General features: G+C 42.6%; 1 protein-coding gene across 1 annotated transcript in view; it reads left to right on the plus strand.

The window, feature by feature from the left end:
* LOC137145394 (serine-rich adhesin for platelets-like) overlaps positions 1 to 22,927 on the plus strand; it is a 141,031-nt gene extending 118,104 nt beyond the window's left edge. The window contains exons 13-14 of the mRNA XM_067536111.1: positions 804 to 873; positions 22,697 to 22,927. Of these exons, the coding sequence (XP_067392212.1) occupies positions 804 to 873; positions 22,697 to 22,927 (301 nt within the window). The remainder of the gene's footprint in view (positions 1 to 803; positions 874 to 22,696) is intronic.
* Positions 22,928 to 23,228: the final 301 nt, after the last annotated feature.

Below are 23,228 nucleotides of genomic sequence, written 5' to 3' on the forward strand. Positions count from 1 at the left end.
ATCAGGACACTTTGGGCGTTTAGCTTCCAGTTGGTCTAATCATTACTATGTAACATGGTTAGGTGAATCATTGTTGTCAGTGAAATCTTTTTTGATGTATGCAAGAATTTTGTTGTTGGCAGGAAAATCTTTTTGGGTGTATGGCAGAATAATTACAAGAGTCTCTGTTACTATAGGCCCCAGTTCAGCAAAGCACTTACATATTTAAGTGCTTTGTTGACTTAGGAACTTGGGCCCAGATCCTCAAATGTATTTTGGGTCCTAACTTCCACTGATATCAATAGAAATTAACCAAAATGTCTTTGAGGATCTGGGCCTTAGTTTATGGGCAAAAATCCTGCACTGACTTAAATAAATCAGAATAAAATTTGGCTTTATGGGTCACATTCTGTCCTCAGATTCCTATCTAGCTCCCATTTACTTCAATGGAAGTGCTGAATGCCTATCCAGCGGATCAAAGGGCTGAATTTGGCCTTTTGTGCCTAATGCAGCCTATGGAAGAGTATGCTGATTAAGTCACTTCTTTTCACAATAAGAGTGGTACATGCTGAACTTCAGTGCTACCTGGAGTTTGGCCCAACTTTGACAGGGACAGTTGTTCAAATCCAGAGGTTTTTACTTCAGGATCATCTGCAGTGATATGTGAAGAAATCAATTAGAAAACAGTAGAGAACAAAATGGAATGTGACAGCTGTAGTTTATTTCTTTTTTCCAAGGAGCAGTTGAGCGAGCATCAAAGAAAATGTATAACCATGTTATGTAAAAGTGCCTCTTTTTAAATTTCTGTTGGTGATATTTTGCAGCAATTTTATGAGATCGTTGATTGGATGCATGGATTTTAAGGCCTTGGAACTGAAAATGTACAATGCTAGGGTAAGTGAACCTTTCTATTGTACTTTAAAAACACCCAGTCTTCTAGAGTGGCCACTTTCTTTGTTAGGTGGCCATCCTGGGTTTGCTATAGATCTTTGTAACTGGATCTGAGATCCACTGAGGCCCAATCTTGCAAAGACTTTAAACATGTGCATAACCTTACACCTATGAGTAGTTTCCTCGAATTCAATGGGACAGTTCATTTGGTTAAAGTTAAGCTTGTGCTTACTGAATTGGGACCAGGATATTTATCACTTTGTGGGACTGATCCCAAAGTTCCTCGCATGCATATATCGTTGTGGACTCAGGACTAATTGAGGGCAAATCAGATATAACTCAATGGATATGATAACTCAGCAGAATGTGTGTGTTCCTTGCTTATTATTTTTAATGGTGACTTTTGTTTCATAGCTGTAAAAATCACATCTTGTTATAGAGTATTTGGCCAAATACGGTAAATGATGGAAACCCCATCACTTGAATAATTTAAAACAAGACTAGGAAAGCATGAGAACATACCATCTAGGGAAGAATCCTGCACTAGCAAGATGATGTGTTAAACAGCCACGTGGTTCTTATCTATCTCTTAGAATCATATATAGGCCCTCATTCCTGTAGTAGCTGAACACCTCACAATCATTAATGTACTTATTCTCACAACAGCCCTGCGAGATAGGGTAGTGCTATTATCCCCATTTTACAGACGGGGAACTGAGCCACAGAAAGAAACTAAGTGATTTGCCCAAGGTCACACAGGTAACAGGGACTTGAACCCATGTCTCCTGAGTCCCAGGCTAGTGTCCCCACCACTGTAAGTCTTAAATCCTGTCATTTTAATATACTTTACATACAAAAAATGACATAAAAAGACGTTAAGGATGCAAAGTCAAGCACTCCCAAGTTAGGAAATGCCAGCATTGAGATCCTCGACCCCCTAGGCTTAAAAGTCCAAGCTCCAGCCCAAGCTGCAAAATCCACACTACTATTTTTAGTGTGCTAACTCAAGCCCTGCTAGCACAAACCTGTCTACCAGGCCGGGAGGCTTGCTCCCAGCTGCAGTGTAAGCAGACCCTGACTGGCCAGGGGCACTAGCAACGCAAGTTGCTTACTGAGTGGCAGCCAGGCTGTGAATGTGAACCCTGGAACAAAATGATGGGTGGCTGAAAAAAGGACCACACTTGAGCCAGCTCAGTTCAAATCCTGAGTATGCTCCTCAAAACAGGGGGAAGTGTCCGTGGTTGTGCAGCTTATTTTGCCTGCCTCACATTATAAAGAGCTGATTCTGTTTTCACGCACATAAGTGTAACTCAGGACTAACTCCAGCTAAATTGATGGAATTATCTCAGTGAAAAACCAGCAGAAATGAGAGCAAAATCAGACCCTATGCTTCTGCTGGGATATTTTGTTGCATGGCATAAAGTGTCTCATTATTAAGGCAAGTAAACCCAAAGTATAGCCTATCCTTGTTGATCATTCTACCATTTCACTAACAGCATATGGTGTTTGTCTTGGGATCATCCAACATTTTACAAAAGAAGTGATGCTGGACAGTTACTAGGCAGCTTTTGTATGCTTTGGAGATGGGGGGAGATGGTATTTTAATAGATTTTCTTGGGGATCTCTTAGAAGGGTAATTTAATCGTTTAAATTATATTTTGGACTCCTGTCACAAATCAATGCCTTGTCTTTTATCCATCTATCCTCTTGTTCAAGCTAACAGCACATGAACACTGACCTCTACTCGCTTGAATCCTTTCAAACGTTTTTAACTTATAACCCTCACTAATAATGGGTAGGCGACCCATCTCTGGTTTAAAAATGGTGAAAGAACCAGCTTTTTTCTCTTGTTCCAAACATTCTTTTCAACAAAAATGGCAAAACTCATTCCTTTGGATTAAAGGGGCACAAACTAATGTCTGTGTTTTTGAAACATGGGCAGAAAAACTATTAAAAAGTAATATGTCATTTGGGGGAATTTTCCTAAATATTCGTATTTTGATTACTTTCAACTCAGTGTGGGTGAATTAACAAGGTTTAATTCGCAATCATCTTAGTCTGGGGAGGTGTATTTTCTCCGTCGTTCTTCAGCATTTTAGAATTTTAAACATTCCTTTTTAAATTCTTTAAAACCTTAATGTGAAGAATTGTGCCGCAGCCCTTTGATCAAAGAGAAAGGGAGCTAGAAGGACCTTCTCCCAGCTGTCTCAGCTCCTCCCTCCCTGCTCATCTCCTGGTATTTTCTGCCCTCTCCTATGGTGCATACTATATTGTGGGGGCAGCATGTACTCCCACTCTCCAAGTGGATGCCCCCCACTTCTGACCAGAAAGCTGCTGCACAGTAATCCTTCAGATGACACTTCCCTCACTCAGTTCCACCCACCGACCTGTCTATTCTCACTCACCATCCCTGCCACTCCTACTAGTTGCCCTCCTTTTCCCAGTGGCCCCTCTATCTTTCCCACAACTTCCTGCCCCTACCCCTTTGCTCTTGGCTACCTGTCTGTCTATACAGGCTCTCCAAAGTCCTGCACAAAGGAACGAATAACTGCCTTAAGGCAGCAGTTGAGCATTCTCCTGTGAATGGGGCATCCTGAGCTGGCATAGGGCAGGCTAGGAGTGAGAAGAAAGCTGTGTCAAGGGCAGGGCCAGAAGTTAATGTGATCCTGGTTAGCAGCGTGGCTCCTTGTGGACTCTTCTCCATCGGCACAAGTTAGAGCAGCCCAGAAGCTGTGCTAACTCGATCCACAGGTTGGCTCAGCCCTCTGCTCAGATTGGGGCTGGGACGGGGGGATAGAAATATGGGGTGAAGCCTCCTATTTGTTATCTCAAAGTGAGGACAGGTGTCTGAGTTTGGGTACTCATGCAGTGAGGCACTCAGTATTAGTGGATGCTTAAAAGGTGTGACCAACATGATTCTGATTATTTATGCATGGCATTTCTAGATGTGCCCAACGTTGGCCTAACCCTACCCCCCCTGAAGTAACACTGGCTGCTTTTGAAAATCCCACTCCATGCTATGGCACAGCTCAAAGCCCCCAGGCAGGTTTGGGGGCCCCATTTGTGCTAGGCCGCTGTATAAATACAGGGAAAGAGACAGATCTTGTTGCAACGAATTTAGAATCCAAAAAGGCAAACGGAGACAAAGGGGTGGGATGCAGGATAAAACGTGCAAACAAACTGGTCAGGTTGATGCTAGTGAGCCCATTATTAGTTCCGTCTTTTGTTATTTATTTATAGATTTGTAATGGTTTTATGATCTGTTTTTGCCACTCCCACAAAAACATACTGAAAAACGGAGCTCTGTTAAACTAAGGAAACGCACACACACACTGGAATATACATTCACAGAAAATAAAATTACAGACACAAGTCGCAGCTTAGTAATCATGGCATTTTGGGGCCTGATCCCTCTGCGTTCTGCCTCTCTACGATAACTAGTTTCTTATCATGGCAACCATCACATTTGTATCTGAGTTCCCAAGGCAAAGGGAGTTTGCTGTTGACATCAGTGGGAGCAGAATCAGGCCTGCTGTTCATAAAATCATATATTGGGTAGCTAAGACCCTTTAAATGCGGTTCTTAGAAAAGACTTTAAGTGAAAATAAAAATTAAAACTATCTACTGGCCTTTCCGATGCTTCATCACAAGAAACGCTCAGAATCAAAAAGACTTATTGGGAGCAAACCAAAAGAAACAAAATTCTGCTTTGTTGATTATTCTCATCCCCCCCCCCTCCCCACCCCCCAAAGTGTTCTGGGCAGTTACTGACATAGCATCTGTCTCAGGTTCTGCTGATGGCATTCAACCACCAATGCCCTTATAGCAACATTTTTTAATATTCTGTTATCTGACAAACTAATAGAATAGCGGTAATATAAAGCTATTTTTGGAACAATGAAAAAATATTTTCTCTTTACCCTTTAGGATTGTCTGTTAAAATTACCAGAAGCAATTGCACACCGTTCTGTTTTACTAGGCAACAGGACAAAATTTCCTTTTAGGAAGCTTAGTATCTATCTTTTTAAATTGAAAATTTCTAATTTAAAATACAGGGTATACTGGATCTTTCCAAGTCCTGCAGACCCTTGCTTATGTCAGTAAGGGTTTGCAGGATTAGGTTTTGGTTATTGAAGATCAATATGAAAAATACTTTCACTAATTTTAAAAGAGAAGCCAAGAGAACATAGCACTTTAGCAGTAAAAGTTGTGGACTTGGTCAACTGTTGGAATTAAGAGGACTATCCCTTTAAAAATATTAGGTTATTATTTTGTACTTCAGGGCAGTCTTTTTTGCCATATATAATATAATTCTGGTTGCTGGATGAGTAATGATGTGGGGGAGGTTGTTTCTTTTTGTTCTTTTTGATCTTAAAAGAGGAGTGCCTTCTTTTTTACAAAGAGCTTGTAGTTTGCCTCTCTGTTTTCTTCCTCAAATCCAGTGAAATAGTATCTGTTTCCTCCTACTGCTGTCCAAGATACCATAATACCAAATGGGCATTAGGTGTAGGAAATAAGAGAGGTTTTTCTCTCACCCCCATGGAAGTGTTTGTTCTTGTATCCTTTCTTAAAAATACCCTACCAACTTCACAGAACAGTAAACCTGAGACACAGATTCAAGAGCCAGACAGTTGAATGAACAGGATAATCGGGGTATTTTTTGACAGGTGCGGCAGCCTGCCTATAGCTGGCATATAATCATTACCATTTTAATAAGGCTCTAATAGGGGGGCTGATAATTCAATGGGGTGTGAGGATCCTAATTCAACTCCCAATCCCACATGAATGTGCTAGAATTTGTGTGCTTTGTTTTTCTCTTTTGTACCCCTGAATGCCAATAATTACTGGCTATAGATTCAAAAATTCTTAGAACTGGAAGCTAAATGAGCTCTCTTAATGCTGCACAAGAATGTCAACACTCATAAAAAAAAAAAAAAAAAAAAAGGAAGCAAGTGGGTTTTTTTGTATTTTTTGTATTATACTTGTGGTACTGCAAAGATTCTGCTTCCTAAGTGGTTTGGCTTGTAGCATGAACAATGCCATTGCTGTTTTGAAAAACACAGAGCTCTCTCGTTTTTGTCTCATAAGAAAGTTATATATATTTGTGTGAGGGTAGTTTTTGACAAACCAGTGTTTTCTAACGTTTCGTTTTTGTTTTTTATACATATTCCAGATGTGTCTCTCTCCATTCTGTACTGACTTAGCAATTGTTCAGAGTGTATCTGGCATCTGTAACCTACTAACTATGCAAAGAAAAAAATGTATCTAGCAAGCTATTGAAAAGTTAAGGTTCAATCTAGGTGTATGATAAAAAGATATCAAACCTATGAAATGATGCAGAACCATTTTTTTATAGGAGCCTTTAATGCCCGAACATTAAATTCAGTAGATTTAGTCCATTCAGATGATTCATAGATTCCAAGGCCAGAAGGGACCCTTGTGATCATTTAGTCTGACCTCCTCTGTAACACAGCCCATAGAACATCCCCCAAAATAATTCATAGAGCATAACTTTTAGAAAAACATCCACTCTCAATTTTAGAATTGTCAGTGATGGAGAATGAGCAACAACGCTTGGTTAATTTTTCCAATAGTTAATTACTCTTACTATTAAAAATGTACTCATTATTTACCGTCTGAATTTGTCTTACTTCAATTTCCAGCTATTGGCTTGTGTTATATGTTTCTCTGCAAGATTAAAGAGTCCATTATTAAATATTGTTCCCCATGTGGATTTATAGACTGTGATCAAGTCACTCTTTGACTTTCTCTTTGTTAAGCTAAATAGTTTAAGCTCCTTGAGGCTATCACTGTAAAGCCTGTTTTCTAATCCTTTAATCATTCTTATGGCTCTTCTCTGAACCCTCTCCAATTTATCGACATCCTTCTTGAATTGTGGGCACCAGAACAGGACACAGTATTCCAGCAGCAGTTGCACAAATGCCAACTATAGAGACAAAATAACCCCTCTACTTCTATTTAAGAGTCCCCTGTTCATGCATCCCACAGTCACATTAGCTCTTTTGACCATAGTGTCACACTAGGAGCTCATGTTCAGCTGACTGTCCGCAGTGACCTCCAAATCTTTTTCAGTCACCGTTTTTCGGGATAGAATCCCCCATCTTGTAAGTATGGCCTACATGCTTTGTTCCTAGATGCATGAATTTACATTTAGCCATATTAAAACACATGTTGTTTGCCTGTGGCAAGTTTACCAAGCAGTCTAAATTGCTCTGAATCAGTGACCTATTGTCTTCATTATTTACCACTTCCCCAATTTTTGTGTCATCAGCAAACTAGATGATTTTATGTTTTCTTCCAGGTCTTTAATAAAAATGTTATAGGGCCAAACACCAATCTTAGTGGAACCCCACTGGAAACTTCCAATTGATAATGATTCCCTGTTTACAGTTACATTTGGAGACCTATCAGTTAGCCAGTTTTTAATCCATTTACTGTGTTCCATATTAATTTTATATTATTCTAGATTTTTCATCAAAATGTCATGCAGTACCGAGTCAAACACCGTACATAAGTCTAAGTATATTACATCAATACTATTACCTTTATCAACCAAACTTGTAATTTCATAAAAAAGATATCAAGTTAGTTTGACAGGATCTCTTTTCTGTAAACGCATGCTGATTTGTATTAATTACATTACTGTTCTTTACTTTTTATTAAACGAGTCCCATATCAGCTGCTCCATTATCTTCCCTAGGATTGATGTCAGTCTGACAGGCCTACAACTCCATGGATCATCCCATTCGTCCTTTTAAAAAATGACACAAATTGGCTTTTCCCCAGTCTTCTGGAACTTCCCCAGTGTTCCAAAACTTGCTGAAAATCAACATTATGTGACAATTTCACACAATGTAAGAATTGGTCAAAATGAAGTTTGAGATTTTGAGTTGAAGGCGCTCCGTATTTCTAGGAGTTGCTCAGTACCTTACAGGATCATGCCCTTCGTCCCTATTTCAGCAAAGCTAATAAACTTAAGTCCATCCCTATTCGTGACGGTACTTAACCATAAGCACTGAGTGTCCCATTCAATTAAAAGGGTATTAAGCCAGTACTTAAACATTTTGTTGTATGAGGCCTAGAGCAACTGAGTCCTAAATGTGTATATCATTAGTATATAACAGTGTTTCTCAACCTTTTAAGTAGCAAATACCTCCTAACTTCTGAAAATTTTAGTAAGTACCCCAACACTCCATTTTCCACGGGATTTTATATTTACAGACTAATGTGAGCCATATGTTGGAAGAAGGGCTGAGTATATAAGGCCGTGATATGACAGATGTCAGATCTAGTGTGCGTAGGTTACCACCTTTACACCAGGGGTGCACAACTCAAGTATGTACCTGGGCTAGAGGGGATGTTGGCCAAAGCTAGGAGGCTTTGAGCAGCATGCCAATGCTGGGGAATATAAAGGGCCATGCCAAATGTTTTGCCATAGATTTGAGAGGAGAAAGGGGTGAAAGAGAGACAGGAAAAGAGGTAACTGGTAAAATCTGGGGCTGTCATAGTGGTCAATTTCATTGTTCAGCTAGAGCAGTGACATTGATAAGTTTTCTGGGCACTGGGCTTTGAGCCGGGGAGAGAGGCTGCCACCTGGGCAAGTTGCAGACGGCTGCCACCTGGCTGCCAGCCCAGGAAGTGGGCAATTGCCACCCAATCCGAGCTGGGGCAGAGGAGGTTTTCTCACCAGCTGGGACCCAGGGATGTGGGCAGGTGGCTGCTGCCCGTCTTCAATCCGGGGCACTGGAGGCTGTCCCTTGGCTCGGAGCCAGGGCGCAGGTGGCTGCCATCCAGCTGGAGCCCAGCTTATGAGACGCAGGAGTCTGCCACCAGGCTCCCACCTCGGAGCTGGGACCCGGCAGGAAGTGGGGGGCTGTTGCCCGCCTCCCCCATAAGCTGGCGGCTACCACCTGCCTCCCATCTGGGAGCTGTGACTGGGCAGGAAGTGGACTGCTGCCGCCCGGCTTCCCCAAAAGTCAGCAGCTGCCACCCACATCCCCTTCACTCTGTTTTTCCCCAGGTACCCCCTGCCTGTGTCTCGTGTACCCCCAGGGGTACGCGTAGCACAGGTTGAGAAACTATGGTATATAATATATTGCTTTGTGGGAGGGTGTGGAAAGGATGGGAGAAGATCTCTGTACAACCCTCCCGCACCCAGAACCAGCATCTACCACCCAGCTTACAATGTCCTCAGTCCCACAAGTCTTTTCGGCCACATATTGCATGGTACGTTCATGATAAACAAATAAAAAGATAAACACATGGACTTCATACATTATAGGAGCAGGAAATAACTAGGGTGGATGAACTGCTTCAGGAAAACCAGCCAAAACGTTTGCCCAAATTGAAATGAAACCTTTTCTGGACGTTTGGAAATCTGATTAATCTTTCTCACTTGTTTTTTTATCTGGATCCAGAAGTGGAAGTACTGAAACATCATTGCAGTGGCAATTCACAGTATTTCAACCCAGCTAGCTGAGAAGCGAGAGAGCTCTCACAAGAAAGCCTGTTCTAGTGAACTTTCTGTAGAGATTACAGTGCCCCAGCACACCACGGGTGGGGTGAATGCAAAACTATCTTTATTTCCTCTTCACACCGACTCTTACCTCCTTGCTCTGGGCACCCTTGTAGCAATTCCAAACATTCACAATAACACCACATCCTCCTTTCTGAAAAGGGAAGGGAGATAAAACCTTTATTCAAACATTACATTAAGCAACGTATCACAGGAATGAAATACCAACACAAAACAAGAATAAACAGCCATAGGAAGGAGAGGATAGGCTGCCTGAACTTTCAGTCTTGTGTCAGGAATTTATTCTCCACATTTAAGACATTTGGCTGCTAGTCCCCTGACTTCCTTGAGCTCTCAAATCTTACGTAAGCCTCCAGGAGGCTTTCTCTTGCTGGATATATCTCCTTGCAGGGAGAGGATCTGGAGGACACGCTGGCAGTTCTACGTGGGCAGGTGGGATGTTGTCCACAGTCTCATGCTCGGGGTAGCAATCTTAACTTCCTTCCCATCAACAGTTCTGTAGGGCTGAATCCATTTGCAAAAGGTGTTTACTGGTATGCCAAGGGGGCAAGATGAGGATCTGGAAAGAAGTTGTTTTATTGTCTTTATTGAACAATCTGCTTCACCATTACACTGAGGGAACAGTGGGCTGGATGTGAAATGAATGAAACCATAGGTATTTGCAAACCTCTTAAATGTCTCCAAGGAGAACCAAAGACTGTTGTCAGAGATGACTTGCCGGGAAATCCTGAAATGAGCAAAGACGAGATTTATCTTCTCCACAACTGTATTTCAGGTAGAGCTGAGCATCCTGGCAACTTCAATGAATCTTGAGAAATAATCAGTCATCAAAAGACATATTGTATTATCCAGATAGAAAAAGATTTGTTCTGATTTTCTGTCACACCCTGTCTGATAGAGCAGATAGTAGTAGCAGTTCCAGTGGGTTGGCTCTAATGCAAGCACAAATATCACACTTCTCAACTCTCTGTTGTAGTTCTTTGCTCAGCCCAGCCATCCGACTTGTTAGCTCTCTCCCTGCATTTTCTAATGCTTTGCTATCCCTCATGCTATGTGTCAGGGATTTTTCTATTGCACTGATGGAGGGATAACCATTCTGGACCACTTCAACAACAGACTTTGGTTTATGGTAAGAGCCACAGAAACTGTCCGGGATGATTTCATAGAGGTTTCTGAATGTGTCTTTTATCCAGCCTTCTTTGCAGTGAATCGTGACTTGACTCAGGAATTCATCTGCCTCTTGCCTCTTTTTCAGTTCTGGTGGGTGTTTTTCTGTGATTGATAAAGTGGAAAGTATTGGGTCTCTGAAAGCTCCTATAACAAACAACTCCTGTTTATACTTGCTGTGGTGTATTTGGTTTCAGGGCCCCGGAGAGTACATCAGCTATGGCAAGATTCTTTCCAGGTCCATGAGCAGCTGAGTGTTGAAACCTCATGAGTGTCATTCAAAAATGCTGTCTCCTAGGTGGTTAACTCATTTAGGTTTTCTGAACCTAGAAGAGCAACTAACAGATTGTGGTCAGTTTCCACATGAAATTTTATGCGCGCTAGAAAGTCTCGGAAACATTCCCAAACCCATGCAGTGGCTAGCATTTCTTTGTGTTGCGCTGCTCTGTATTGGTCACTGTTCATGAGGCATGAACTACTGGGCAGCACAGTGAAGGAAACCGTCAAATAGACGGAGGAGTTCAAGAAAACAGGATTAATCAGCCTGGTAGGCAGTGATCTCAGCACATCAGCAGACTAAGCATTGTCAAGTTTTTTGTAGGCATTGTGCCAAAGGAGAGTTTTATGGAGGAATTTGAAAGAGGATAATGAGTTAGTTTTGCAAATGTTTACAGGAAGCTCTTCCCAAGTGTGAGAGGCAGCTTGTGAGAAAACACAAAGGTGCTTGGCTGAAAATGTAACAAGTGGGTGATGGAAGCTGGCGCATGGACTGATCAGAGGCTTGAGTCAACATTTCAATAGGGACTGAGAAAAATGATAGGTAGGGTGGGGATAGGCCATGAAGGGCCTTGAAAGTGAAGATAAGTAGCTTATGTTTGATGCAATAGAGAAGAGGGAACCAGCGGAGGGATGCAACAAGAGAGTCAGATGGACAAGGTGATGGGCTAGGAGCCTAATATTTGGAGCAGCAATCTGAATAGATATGAGATGGGCAAAACTGCATTTGTCAAGGCCAGAGAAAAGGATGATGGCCATGGAGACACAAGATGATAAGAGCCTGGAGGAGAGTTTTAGCTGTGTGGATGGATAGAAAAGACAGTATCTTAGAGATGTTATGCAGAAAAAAACTGGCAAGATTTAGAGGTAAACTGGATGGGAGGACGTAGAGATCCAAGTTGAAGATGATGCCCAGGATATGGGCTTGAGTGACAGGCAGGGCTGTGGTGCTGTCTACAGTAACTGAGAAAGGAAGTACAGTAGCACCTCGGTGTTACGAACACCTTGGGAATGGAGGTTGTTCATAACCCTGAACAAAACGTTATGGTTGTTCTTTCAAAAGTTTACAACTTAATACAGCTTTGGAACACTACTATGCAGAAGAAAAATGCCCCCCCACCCCCTTTTTTTTAATAGTTTATATTTAACACAGTACTGTACTGTATTTGCTTTTTTTTCTCTCTGCAGCTGCCTGATTGTGTACTCCTGGTTCCAAACAAGGTGTGTGGTTGACTGGTCAGTTCGTAACTGTGGTGTTCATAACTCTGAGGTTCTGCTGTAGTGTGGAGGGGGAAGGGAGAGGATAGGGAGATTAAGAGCTCTGTTTTAGCCACATTGAGCTTGAGCTGACAGCTAGACGTTCATGAGGAGATATCAGAGAGACAGGCTGAAATTTTAGTTTGTGTGGAAGGAGTCAGGTCTGGAGTAGAGAGGTAGATCTATGAATCATCCCATAGAGATAGTAGTTGAATTTGTGATTAGCCAGAGATGATCTGTGCCTCTTTTACCTTGAGATTAGATTACCATAATGCCATTCTATTTGGGGCTAAGTCTTAAATCAACTTGGAAACAGAAGCTAGTGCCGAATGTAATGGCTCACTTTTTAGGTACAGTCTCTCACAATGACACGTGACAAGATCTCTGTGTTCCAGGAGCTACACTGGCTCACTATTGATTTCTAGGTGGAGTTTAAATAATGAGTTTCCCCTTAAAAAGCTTTAAATGGCTTGGGATTACCTGTCTGATTGTCCCGTGCTTCCACCGTTGCAATCAGCTGAGGCACTCACACTGAAGCTGGATGATTTGAAAGAGAATGATCTGCCATTGGGAATTCTTCAGGCAAGGCCTTGACCTTTAGAATTCACTGTCTCATTCCCCCAAGGTTTTTGGAGAGGGAGCAGGGAGCCAAGGTCTGGGGTTTGAGGTTGGAGAGAGAGATTTTCCTCATCCTTGGATATGGGAAACATGTAGCATTTAGTTTTATTTTGTGAATAATGTATTTTTGTTATATATCAAAGATGCTGAGAGCCCCGGATAGATATTTTGAACAATTACCCATTAATAAGTAATACATACATAAGTAAATTTTAATAATATTTTCTAGGTCAAAGGGAGCATGGTGTACTGGTTAAAGCAAATAACCTGGTTCCAGGACACCTAGGTTTTCCTCCTGCCTTTGCCACTGACCTGCTGTATGACCCTGAGCAACTCACTTAGCTTTCCTCTGCCTTAGTTTCCCTATCTGTAACATGCAGATAATCATTAAATATCTCACAGGGTTCTGAATGGATCCATTCATTGAGGTTCATAAAGCATTTTGATACCATAGCACAGAAGAGGCTGCAGAAGGTCAAAGTATTGTAAAACTTTTGATCATTACCGTTCATTCAGAGGAATCAGAATTAACCATTTTTCATTGTCTGAGGTGTTGGAAGTTTCATTTGTGTAAAGAATCTAGATTAACATTAAACACGGAAGGTTTTCGAAACCATTCACCTTGAAGATTGGCAAAACTGGCATATTCAAAGCAGAAGTGAAAGGCATGTTTTATCTGTGCTGCCCTTTGTAATTATGCTGCTGAATAACAGCAGTATTATCACACCAGGGTTAGAGCCAGAGGATTACCCAAAGTTTTTTAAATGGGATGCTAACGTGGTGCAAACAGGTGCACAGACAAAGAGCAAAAAGAGGGAAGAAAAGTGAGAGAAAGAAAGCTGAGGCCTTCTAGTTTCAGCCACATAGCAAAATTAATGGTTTCTCTAAATGAATGGCATGGTTAGATTACCATTAAACTTGTAAATTAGAGGAAGGAGTCAGATTCTTCATTACACTCCTATTTTAATTTAAGCGAAGTGGGTCACCCTTAATTGTGCATTACCTCAAAAAACCTTTTCACTGGAATAATTTTGCAATAGGCAAAGTGACTCCTGAGAATAATAGGGCTCTCTGAAATCAGTTGGCCAATAGGTCCCTTTCCAAACTGTATCCTGGTAACTGAGTATTCTCTTTGAATGACTCCCATGCACAGATTCAGAGAGAGAAGACTTCTACATTAACTTTAAAAGGCCTTAAAATAAAACACGATTTTGCTGTCATAAATTATTTGTTTGCATTGTTATTTTTGTAGTTTGTCTTTTTGATGATTTGATGCATTGATATACTTTGCATCCAACCGGCCATTTTCTCAAATCACACCTGCAACAAAAGTACATATGTTTGTATAGTTCATTTTGCAAAATTAAGCCTTGGGAAGCATGTTGCTGTCACCACTGGATTAGGAGCTTATATTTCAAGATAAATATGTATTATAGTATTTATAAGCATTACCTCCCAAGAGTCTTCACAGTGCTAGGGGTTCATTTTTGGTCCCAGATGTGAGCATTTTGGGGACATTTCCAAAGGGAGCAGTGTGGCCATGTAGCAGAGAATGCTATGTTTTAGATGCTCCGGATTTGGGGGAAATTTTCCAAGTGAAGGTTGGTTGTGGAAGGACTTCCAAAAATGGGGAAGTGGGCAGTCTGATGGAATTTCTGCTTTCATTCCAGCTCTTGGTTTCTGTCTGTGGGGAAGGCACTATATATTTGGTTCTCTCCATGGCATTGAAGGAGCCTTCCAGGCGATGTGAGGCTGCAGATTGGTTGATGTCAGTGGTGTCTCCTACGAACCTGTGAAAAGCCACATGGGCTAGTATACCTTGGGCAATGGTGACCTGACTGGGCCTGTTGGTCACCCTTCCCAGGTCTCCTCTCAGCTGATCACATGGGTTATTGCTGGCCTTTGGAGTATGCAGTATTGCTGAACAACTTACGCCTTTCTGATGTCAGTCTTGGCTCATAGACTCTGTTTGAAGGATAAGGAAATCTCTGACCCCATGCCTGGGGCATGGTTAGACGTTCTGCTGCCGCCAGTGACAGATGCAGTACTCCTCCAGGAATGACCATCCTTCAGTGCCACCGCCCTCCACTCTGACCCATCCCTTGTAAGTCTCTTGCCTTGGTCTCCAAGGCTTTGATGGTTCTCTCTGTTTCTCTTTCCAAATCACTCTCATTCTCTCATGTGTATTTGGGGTTTTTTAATCCGTGAGGACTGGTGATCCTGGGTGTCTGTCATACAGAGCAACCAGCGAGTAAACTGTGACTCCTGGCACAGCGTAAGACAGAAGTACCTGGCCGAGCATGTAGGGATCTCTGCATATCTTGCAGAATCAGCTACTCCACTTGCATTTGCATGAAAGAAAATGGTATTACAAAGCACCTGCTGCTGCCTGTATATCTAAATTAGGAATCAAACACCTAGCCAAGGAAAGGCCTATTTCATAATTAGTTTCAATTGGAAGCCAGAGGTGGCCTAGGGTGGAGCAGGATTCAAAATCTTCCTTGAATTAGGCTCCTAATTTCACAATTAAGGCAAGTCTTTATAGTGGGCAAAACTAGACCTCTGACTCTAAACTGGAATCTGAATTTTGTGGCTCTGTCCCATCTCTAGCATTAACCAAAGCTCATAGGGTTACTTATCTGAACTGAGTCTTATCCTATTGCTTAATACATGTCCCTAACTAGGATTTAATTGTACAGTTTTCTTTAACATTGTTACGTTGTCTTTATCACAAATGAAGTAGCCAACCTGCCATCACTTCCCCTGTGGCGCTCCCATTGACTTCAGTGGAAGTTCCATTCAGACAGCAGTTCCAGAATAAGGGTAGATACTTTAATGGACTCTCTAATATACTGAAAGGGGCAGTGTGCAGGGCCAGTACCGTGAGCTCAGTGTAGAATACAGCAGCTTCCAAAACTGACAAGTCATGCCAGGAAACCTGAGTGTAAACTAAGAATCCTCATTGCTTGGCTACATGAGAAATGGGAACTTAACTCCTTTTTTTTTTTTCTTAAAGTTAGTGAGCAACTGGCCTGCTCTCTATCAGGTATGGAGAAATGTCTCTGTACATCAATTATCTTATTAATGTCATCGGATTTGACTTTTCGATACATGTGGTCATTGTGGAAATCATGGCTGCAAAGAGGTGATGGCATAGAAGAGCAGCGTTCTAGTTTCTGCATTGTATAAATGATGACAAAACTGCTGCTGACTCAGAGACATGGAAGTCTGAGGAGCCTCTGTGCTGGCACTTTTTGGGGCCAGAATTCCTAATGTGTCTGTAAAACGTCGTTCAGCCTTTGGGCCTTCAAATGTTAATCTTTCTAGTAGTGCTGCTGGCTATCGTGAGTGATCAGAGTGCATGTTAGCGGGGTTTCCAAATAAGACTGTGGGCACCTCAGTATTGTATAGCATGGCTCTGCTCTGTTAATTAGAGGATGACAAATAAAGTGATTCTTAAGTGTAAGGTCTTAAAATCCCAGCTGGTAAGCTCTGTGACCTAAACAAAACACACCGAGTTAGTGGGATCTGTGCAGATGACAACAGCCTTGTGATGTCCCATCCCTACACTCCCCTGCCAGATCCGATCTTGTGTATCAGCAAAGCCATTGAAATTGCATGGGTCAAGACTCTTAGCAATGTCAGTCCCCTGCTGGTTCTCAAGAATGGAGCCAGCAGGGCAGCCTAGGGATAACAGAGAACTCATGCATGTGTGTGCTTCACGTGCATGCTCTGTCTGCAAGCCAAGCAAAACCCATCATCCTCCTGGTTGCTGGTTTTGATCCTACTTCATGCTTAGACTCTTCCATCCTTAGTTTAGGAAGGCTGGTATTTTTATCTTCTGTGTCAGGGAAACGTACAGCAATGGATGGTAGGTTTTAAGGTGAGGATAATTTTGATTTCCCAGTGAAGATTAAAGTGGTGGCTCTGACCTAATAATAATAATTTATTGTTGTTGTTATTTCATTCGTATTACAGTGGTGTTTCCAGTCAGGACCCTTGTCAGGCCCAGGGCCTCTTTCAGAGCTGGAGTTCCCATTCTGTTGACATTCCAAAATTTGGAAATGTTTTTTGTTCCAAATCAGAACAAGCTGACTTTATTGAAATGAAACATTTTGACTCTAGCGAAACAAGTCATTTTGATCATTTTTAGTCAAAAATGTTTCATTTTTTGGCCAGAAGAACATTCAGTCAGAAAAACTGAGGTCCGCTCTAGCCTCATTTAATTTTGGTTAATAGAACCTGATAAATGCAAGTGGAAAAAAATCTAGGGGGATATTTTCAAAGGCACAAATGGCAGTTAGTTAGGTGTCCATCTCCTATTGATTCACTGGGAATTAAACACTCGATGATCTATTTGGACCACTGAAAAGTTCTGACTAAAAAAAAATCTATTTTGGATGGGCAGAGTAGGGGGTAAATCCTGAGTATTGCTTTTGCAGCACAAAATAAATATCAGATGCGCTTGTTTGACAGGACTGAAAACACTGAGTAGGACTTAATGCTGGAAGGTTCACTTTTGTTAGCTGGAAGTATGTCCAGGAGGTTTCTGGGAACACTGGAAAATATAGGTAGCTAATAAAAAGGTTCTTGGAAAAAAGAAACAGTTGGTGATTTTTGAGGTGAAGGGAGTAAACAGGAGAACAACAGTAGTGGTGGTTGAGTTGTCTAGTATGACACAAAGCACATGGAGGCACAGCTGCTTGGAAACTGAGATGGAGGTATCATTATGTTGAACTGCCCTAGCAGTATGCACTGCATTCAGTACAGAAGAAAGAGACAATGCTAAGTCATGCAGCTGTGATGTACCATGACACGTTTGAGTGCTGGTGATATACTCTGCCAGCACAGTTGACAAACTGAAGGCTGTTATTATCATTTCTGTGGTCTACTCTGAACCACAGCCCACTCTTTGTTCAACATGCGTCAGGAATACCATTGCAAGCTACAGGCGCTTTGTTGTGTGAGCACTGGGCACGGTAAGGTTTTAACTGCACTGCACTTGAAGGGGAGGAGGGTTCTTGGCAAGCTGTTCTGCACTTGAAAGCATTCTTGGGCTATTTGGAAGCTTTCTGGGATTTCTCGCCGATGGGTTTCGCAAAGAAGTGTTTGTTACGGTGTATTTGGAAAGTTATGAACCCTAGACATAACGACCGTCGTTATTTTTTAGCTCACATGGTAGTGGTGGCAATGCTGCAATACTGAAAATCCCCTATGGGGACCCTGGTGATGACCTCTGTGGGGGTCATTACACTTACACCTGAGCAGTTTTGGTTAAGAAGAAGGTAGCCTTGTGGTTAAGTCACTAGCCTGGCTCTTGAAACATGTTTCAATTCCTGCCTCCACCACAGGCTCCCTGTTTAATCTCTTTGTGCCTCAGTTCCCTCTCTGTAAATTGGGGATAATACTCCCTCCTTTCTCCCAGTCTTTATCTTCTTTATTTCATTTTCCAGCTCTTTGGGACAGGGCTGTCTCTTCTTATATGTTTGTGCTATGTGCCTAGGGCGGGGGCCCTGATCTTGATTGGGACCAAAATGCTACCGTAAAACAAATAATAAACAACACAGAGGGCCTCATGCTTCACTCCAGGACGCAGGTGGAGACAGCAGAAGTACAACGGGCTGACAGAAGTGTCATTCGGGTAGCAGAAGAAGGAGACTAGCGATTCCAGGGAATAACAGGCATGAGTTTGTCCCAATCGGTGTTTTAAAATGGTTATGAAGATGTACGTTCATGGATTTGTCTCTGATGGAGCGATCAGGAGTTATGGAACATGCATTAGGTATCTCAGGTTGTCTCAGTCTGTATGTCCAGAGTAGACTGCAAGAGGTATAACTCTGCTCAAAGCCCGTTTCAGATTCGCTTTGCAAAAATGTTACCTTAAATGTTAAAAAAAACCCCAAAACATCAAACATAGTTTGCTTTAATGTTTTTCTTGTTTGCGTGTTTGTCTGCAATCTTCCAGCAGAAGCAGTCGTATAGCAGAAATGGCAAATGAGATGCTTTTCTTTCTTTAAAGCCTTCTCAAATACAATTCTGCACCTGCGACTTCCTCCTACAGCCTCATGGCTGACCTCAGCCTTAACCTGCAGGGAGGTGAAAGGTCAGACTAAGCCTGTCGCTGCTTAGCTCTGAGATTCCTGTGCTCTTTTTGAGTACAACAGTCTCATCGATTTCAGTCCCCTGCTGGCATACAAGACCAGAGCTGGTAGAGGAGCAGAGAGGTGGTGCAATGTGTATCCATGCATTAACTCCACTCGCCAAGCTGTTGCTCCTAACAAACTCTGTGTCCTGGCTTGGTTTTTTATGAATTACTAAGTGCAGCAGCTGGGATGTTTCATTTTGGAGGGCTGATATTTCCTAGATTAAAAAAAAAAAAAAAAGTTTTAGGCGGGGCCGGTTTGGAGCCTGGAAGGCGTGGCAGTATCACATTACAGCTGTGGACCCTTTAAACTCGATCTTGGATACATCCTCCAAGTTTTCACCCAGAATTTTATGCACGTAAGTTGAGTAGCACGGCCACCTAACCACTTGATTTGCACAAGCAAATGCAATTTTCCTGTGCCAGCTTAGAGGTGTGCATCTACAGAACAATTGCACAGGCAAATTTTCAGGCACAAATGTAGTGGCTGGACTGAAGGCCTTTCGGGTACGGCTCCACTGCAGCTGGGAGTGTGCCTCCCAGCCCGGGCTGACAGACGCGGGTTAGCTCGACTTGGCGTTAAAAATAATAGTGTGGGGCTTGTGGCACTGGTGGAGGCTCAGGCTAGCCACCCACGCTTAGAGCAAGGGGCTGGGTGGGCTTGGGAGCCTGAGCTGCTGCCCAACTTTAGTGTCCACACGGATCATTTTAATTCCCTAGCTCAAGCCATGCTAGCGTGAGTCTGTCTGTTCAGGCTGGGAGGCTCACTGCTCACTACTCACTGAGACATACCCTTTGGCGTCTAGGGTCCCTTAGCACTGTATTAGTTGTTATTGTTCTTATTTATTACTACTCATACATCACTTTCATCAGTAGAACTCAAAGTGCTTTACAAAGAGGTCCAGTGTCATTATCACCATTTTAGAGATGGGGAAACTGAGGCACAGAGAGATGATGTGACCTGCCCAAGGTATTTGTGGCTTATTGTCACAGAATCATAAGGCTGGAAGGGACCTCGAGAGGTCATCTAGTCCAGTCCCCTGCACTCAGGGCAGGACTAAGTAACATCTAGACCATCCCTGACAGGTGTTTGTCTAACCTGCTCTTAAAAATCTCCAATGATGGAGATTCCACAACCTCCCTAGGCAGTTTATTCCAGTGATTAACCACCCTGACAGTTAGGAAGTTTTTCCTAATGTCCAACCTAAACCTCGCTTGTTGCAGTTTCAGCCCATTGCTTCTTGTCCTATTCTGAGAGGTTAAGAAGAACAATTTTTCTCCCCTCGTCTTGTAACAACCTGTTATGTACTTGAAAGCTGTTATGTCCCCACTCGGTCTTCTCTTCTCCAGACTAAACTAACCCAGTTCTTTCAGTCTTGCCTCATAGGTCATGTTTTCTAGACCTTTAATTATTTTTGTTGCTCTTCTCTGGACTTTCTCCAATTTGTCCACATCTTTCCTGAAATGTGGTGCCCAGAACTGGACACAATACTCCAGTTGAGGCCTAATCAGCGCGCAGAAGAGCGGAAGAATTACTTCTTGTGTCTTGCTTACAACACTCCTGTTAATACATCCCAGAATCATGTTTGCTTTTTTTGCAACGGCATTACAGTGTTGACTCATATTTAGCTTGTAATCCACTATGGCCTCCAGATCCCTTTCCGCAGTACTCCTTCCTAGGCAGTCATTTCCCATTTTGTACACGTGCGACTGATTGTTCCTTCCTAATTGGAGTATTTTGCATTTGTCCTTATTGAATTGCATCCTATTTACTTCAGACCAATTCTCCAGATCATTCTTAATTATAATCCTATTCTCCAAAGCATTTGCAACCCCTCCTAGCTTGGTATCATCCGCAAACTTAATAAGTTACTCTCTATGCCATTATCTCAATCATTGATGAAAATATTGAACAGACCCGGACCCAGAATGGATCCCTGTCGAACCCCACTCATTATGCCCTTACAACATGGCTGTGAGGCATTGATAACTCCTCTCTGGGATCAATTTTCCAACCAGTTTTGCACCCACCTTATAGTAGCTTCATCTAGGTTGTATTTCCCTAGTTTGTTTAAGAGAAGGTCATGAGGGACAGTATCAAAAGCCTTACTAAAGTCAAGACATACCACATCTACCACATCCCCCCATCCACAAGGTTTGTTACTCTGTCAAAGAAAGCTATTGGGTTGGTTTGACATGATTTGTTCTTGACAAATCCATGCTGACTGTTACTTATCACTGTATTATTTTCTACGTTTGCAAATTGATTGCTTAATTATTGCTCCATTATTTTTCTGGGTACAGAAGTTAAGCTGACTGGTCTGTAGTTCCCAGATACTGTTATGATAAAGTCCAGATACTGTTATGATTCTCTGTGCATCTCTGAAGTGCTTCTAAATATTTACCAGTTGATGTGACTAAAAATAAAATCTTGCCCTCCACTGCGCTGTGGGCAAGGAAAGAAGAGGACATAAGTAGCGTCTTCCACATGTGGAATTATAACTCACTAGTGAGTGAGTGTGTGTGTGTGTGTGTGTGTGTGTGTGTGTGTTACAAGTCTCCCTCTGTGCCCAATACACAGATGATATGAGTTGTGACAGCCCACTAGCTGTCAAGCTTTGGCTAGAGCTGTAGCAGTTTATGCACTTAGCTCTGAAAATCCCTGATTTAGTTCCTGGTGTGTTGGCCAAGAGGGCGGCTATCATAGAAACAGCAAGGCAGGATCCGTCTGTAGTATTTGAGAGAGCTGGTCTGTGGATTAGGGGGCTTATCTAGGCCCCCAGAATCCTTGCTCATAAGCTGTTGTCAACAGCACAAGTGAGTTGTTAAAAGCAGAAACCAACAACAGATTGCTCTTGCTTGGAGGCATTGTATACGATACTCACCATTGCACTCCAGCAGGCTGGCTCTGAGATTTCCTTTCCTGCCGGCTACGTGCGCTCTGCTACCCTCTGCTGTCCTGTCTTCCTGCTAGAGTGGCCTCCTCAGGTTGGCTGCGCTACTCTCCAGCGCAGCCCCAATGTCCGTGTTTTCTCAAAATAAGAAAAAAGGGTGAAAAGTGATTTCCCACTCTCTTTCATCCCCAGCCTGATAGGAAACGATTTGGAAAAGTCACTGGAAGTTCAAATGCTAATAAGAAATATTATTGTATGTAGCCCATCGATGGGACTCAAATGGTCCGTTTTGTGGTATTTGGATACAGGACATTATTGCATATAGAAGACCATAGCCTCTGCCCCTGGCAAGGTCAGTTTGTGTCACCGGAGCAGTGCAAAAGGACTTTGAATCAGTCCTAACAGGACTGATGAGGATTCCAGTGGCGAGGGAGACTCCTGGGTTGGCACACAGCTAGCAGAGCCAACATTACACCAGCCCCACCTGACACAGAGGACATATCAAGTCCTGCTGTGAGCAGGGCAGGAGCATTCCATGGTGGAGAGGAGTATGAAGGGGGCTGAAGGGAGTGGGGCTGGAGAAAAATGTACTCTGCTGATCTCCAGCTGGCCCAGCATGGTCCCTAGGGGATCATTCTAGCCAGCCTAATTTAGAACAGCCCTGTGGTTGCTCTGATTTGTGCTGGAGATCAGAGTGGCCATTGGCTGCCCCCAGGATTAAGGGAGGGGAAAAAGTTGACTTAGAGCCACCTTTGCCTTTCTCACTGTCCTCAGCTGCACTGAGCATGAGCCAACGATTGCACCCAGACTGTCTGACAGGTAGCTGACATCGTTAGTGAAAATTACAAGGGGAAGAAAAATTGGAAAGGCAGGGAAACTGGTAATAAAAAAAATAACCTCCTTTTTGTTTTCCAGCAATTGTTTCTGTGGAATATTGACTCTCAGTCCAGCAGCATCACAGTGGACCAACTGTTGGTAGAGCTGAAAGCTGGAGGGATCAGTGAAGAACATGAGAAAGCCGTGCAGAGAGAACTGCAACACATCCAGAAACTAGATCTTCTTGATTTCTTGACTTACCTGCCACTCTTTATTCTTATCCACAACTCTGTCATTGCCAATCCACTGGATGATTCGAGAACAATCTGACCTGTTACCTTAACTCTGGCCGAAGGGAAGCTGATGTCTTATGAAGGCTTCTAATGTGCCATTTTCCAGCAGACATCAAAGATTGTGGTGATGGTGGTAAGGAACAACAGCTCAGAAACAAAAATGCAATTCCAATCAATGCGCTAGTGCATGTAAATACAGCAGGCCCTAATCTGTAGCCTTCATTCACATGAGTGGTCCTGGCAAAAATAAATCAGATAGAGGCTCAAATACTGAGATTTGTAAATGTAAATTTTGAGGGTACATTTGTCACCCACAGATACGGTGGCTGAGTCACTGT

The sequence above is a fragment of the Emydura macquarii genome, unplaced genomic scaffold (assembly GCF_026122565.2).
Source record: "Emydura macquarii macquarii isolate MOO-44397 ecotype Brisbane River unplaced genomic scaffold, CSIRO-AGI_Emac_v2 contig_3530, whole genome shotgun sequence".
In the NCBI taxonomy this organism is placed as follows: domain Eukaryota; kingdom Metazoa; phylum Chordata; order Testudines; family Chelidae; genus Emydura; species Emydura macquarii.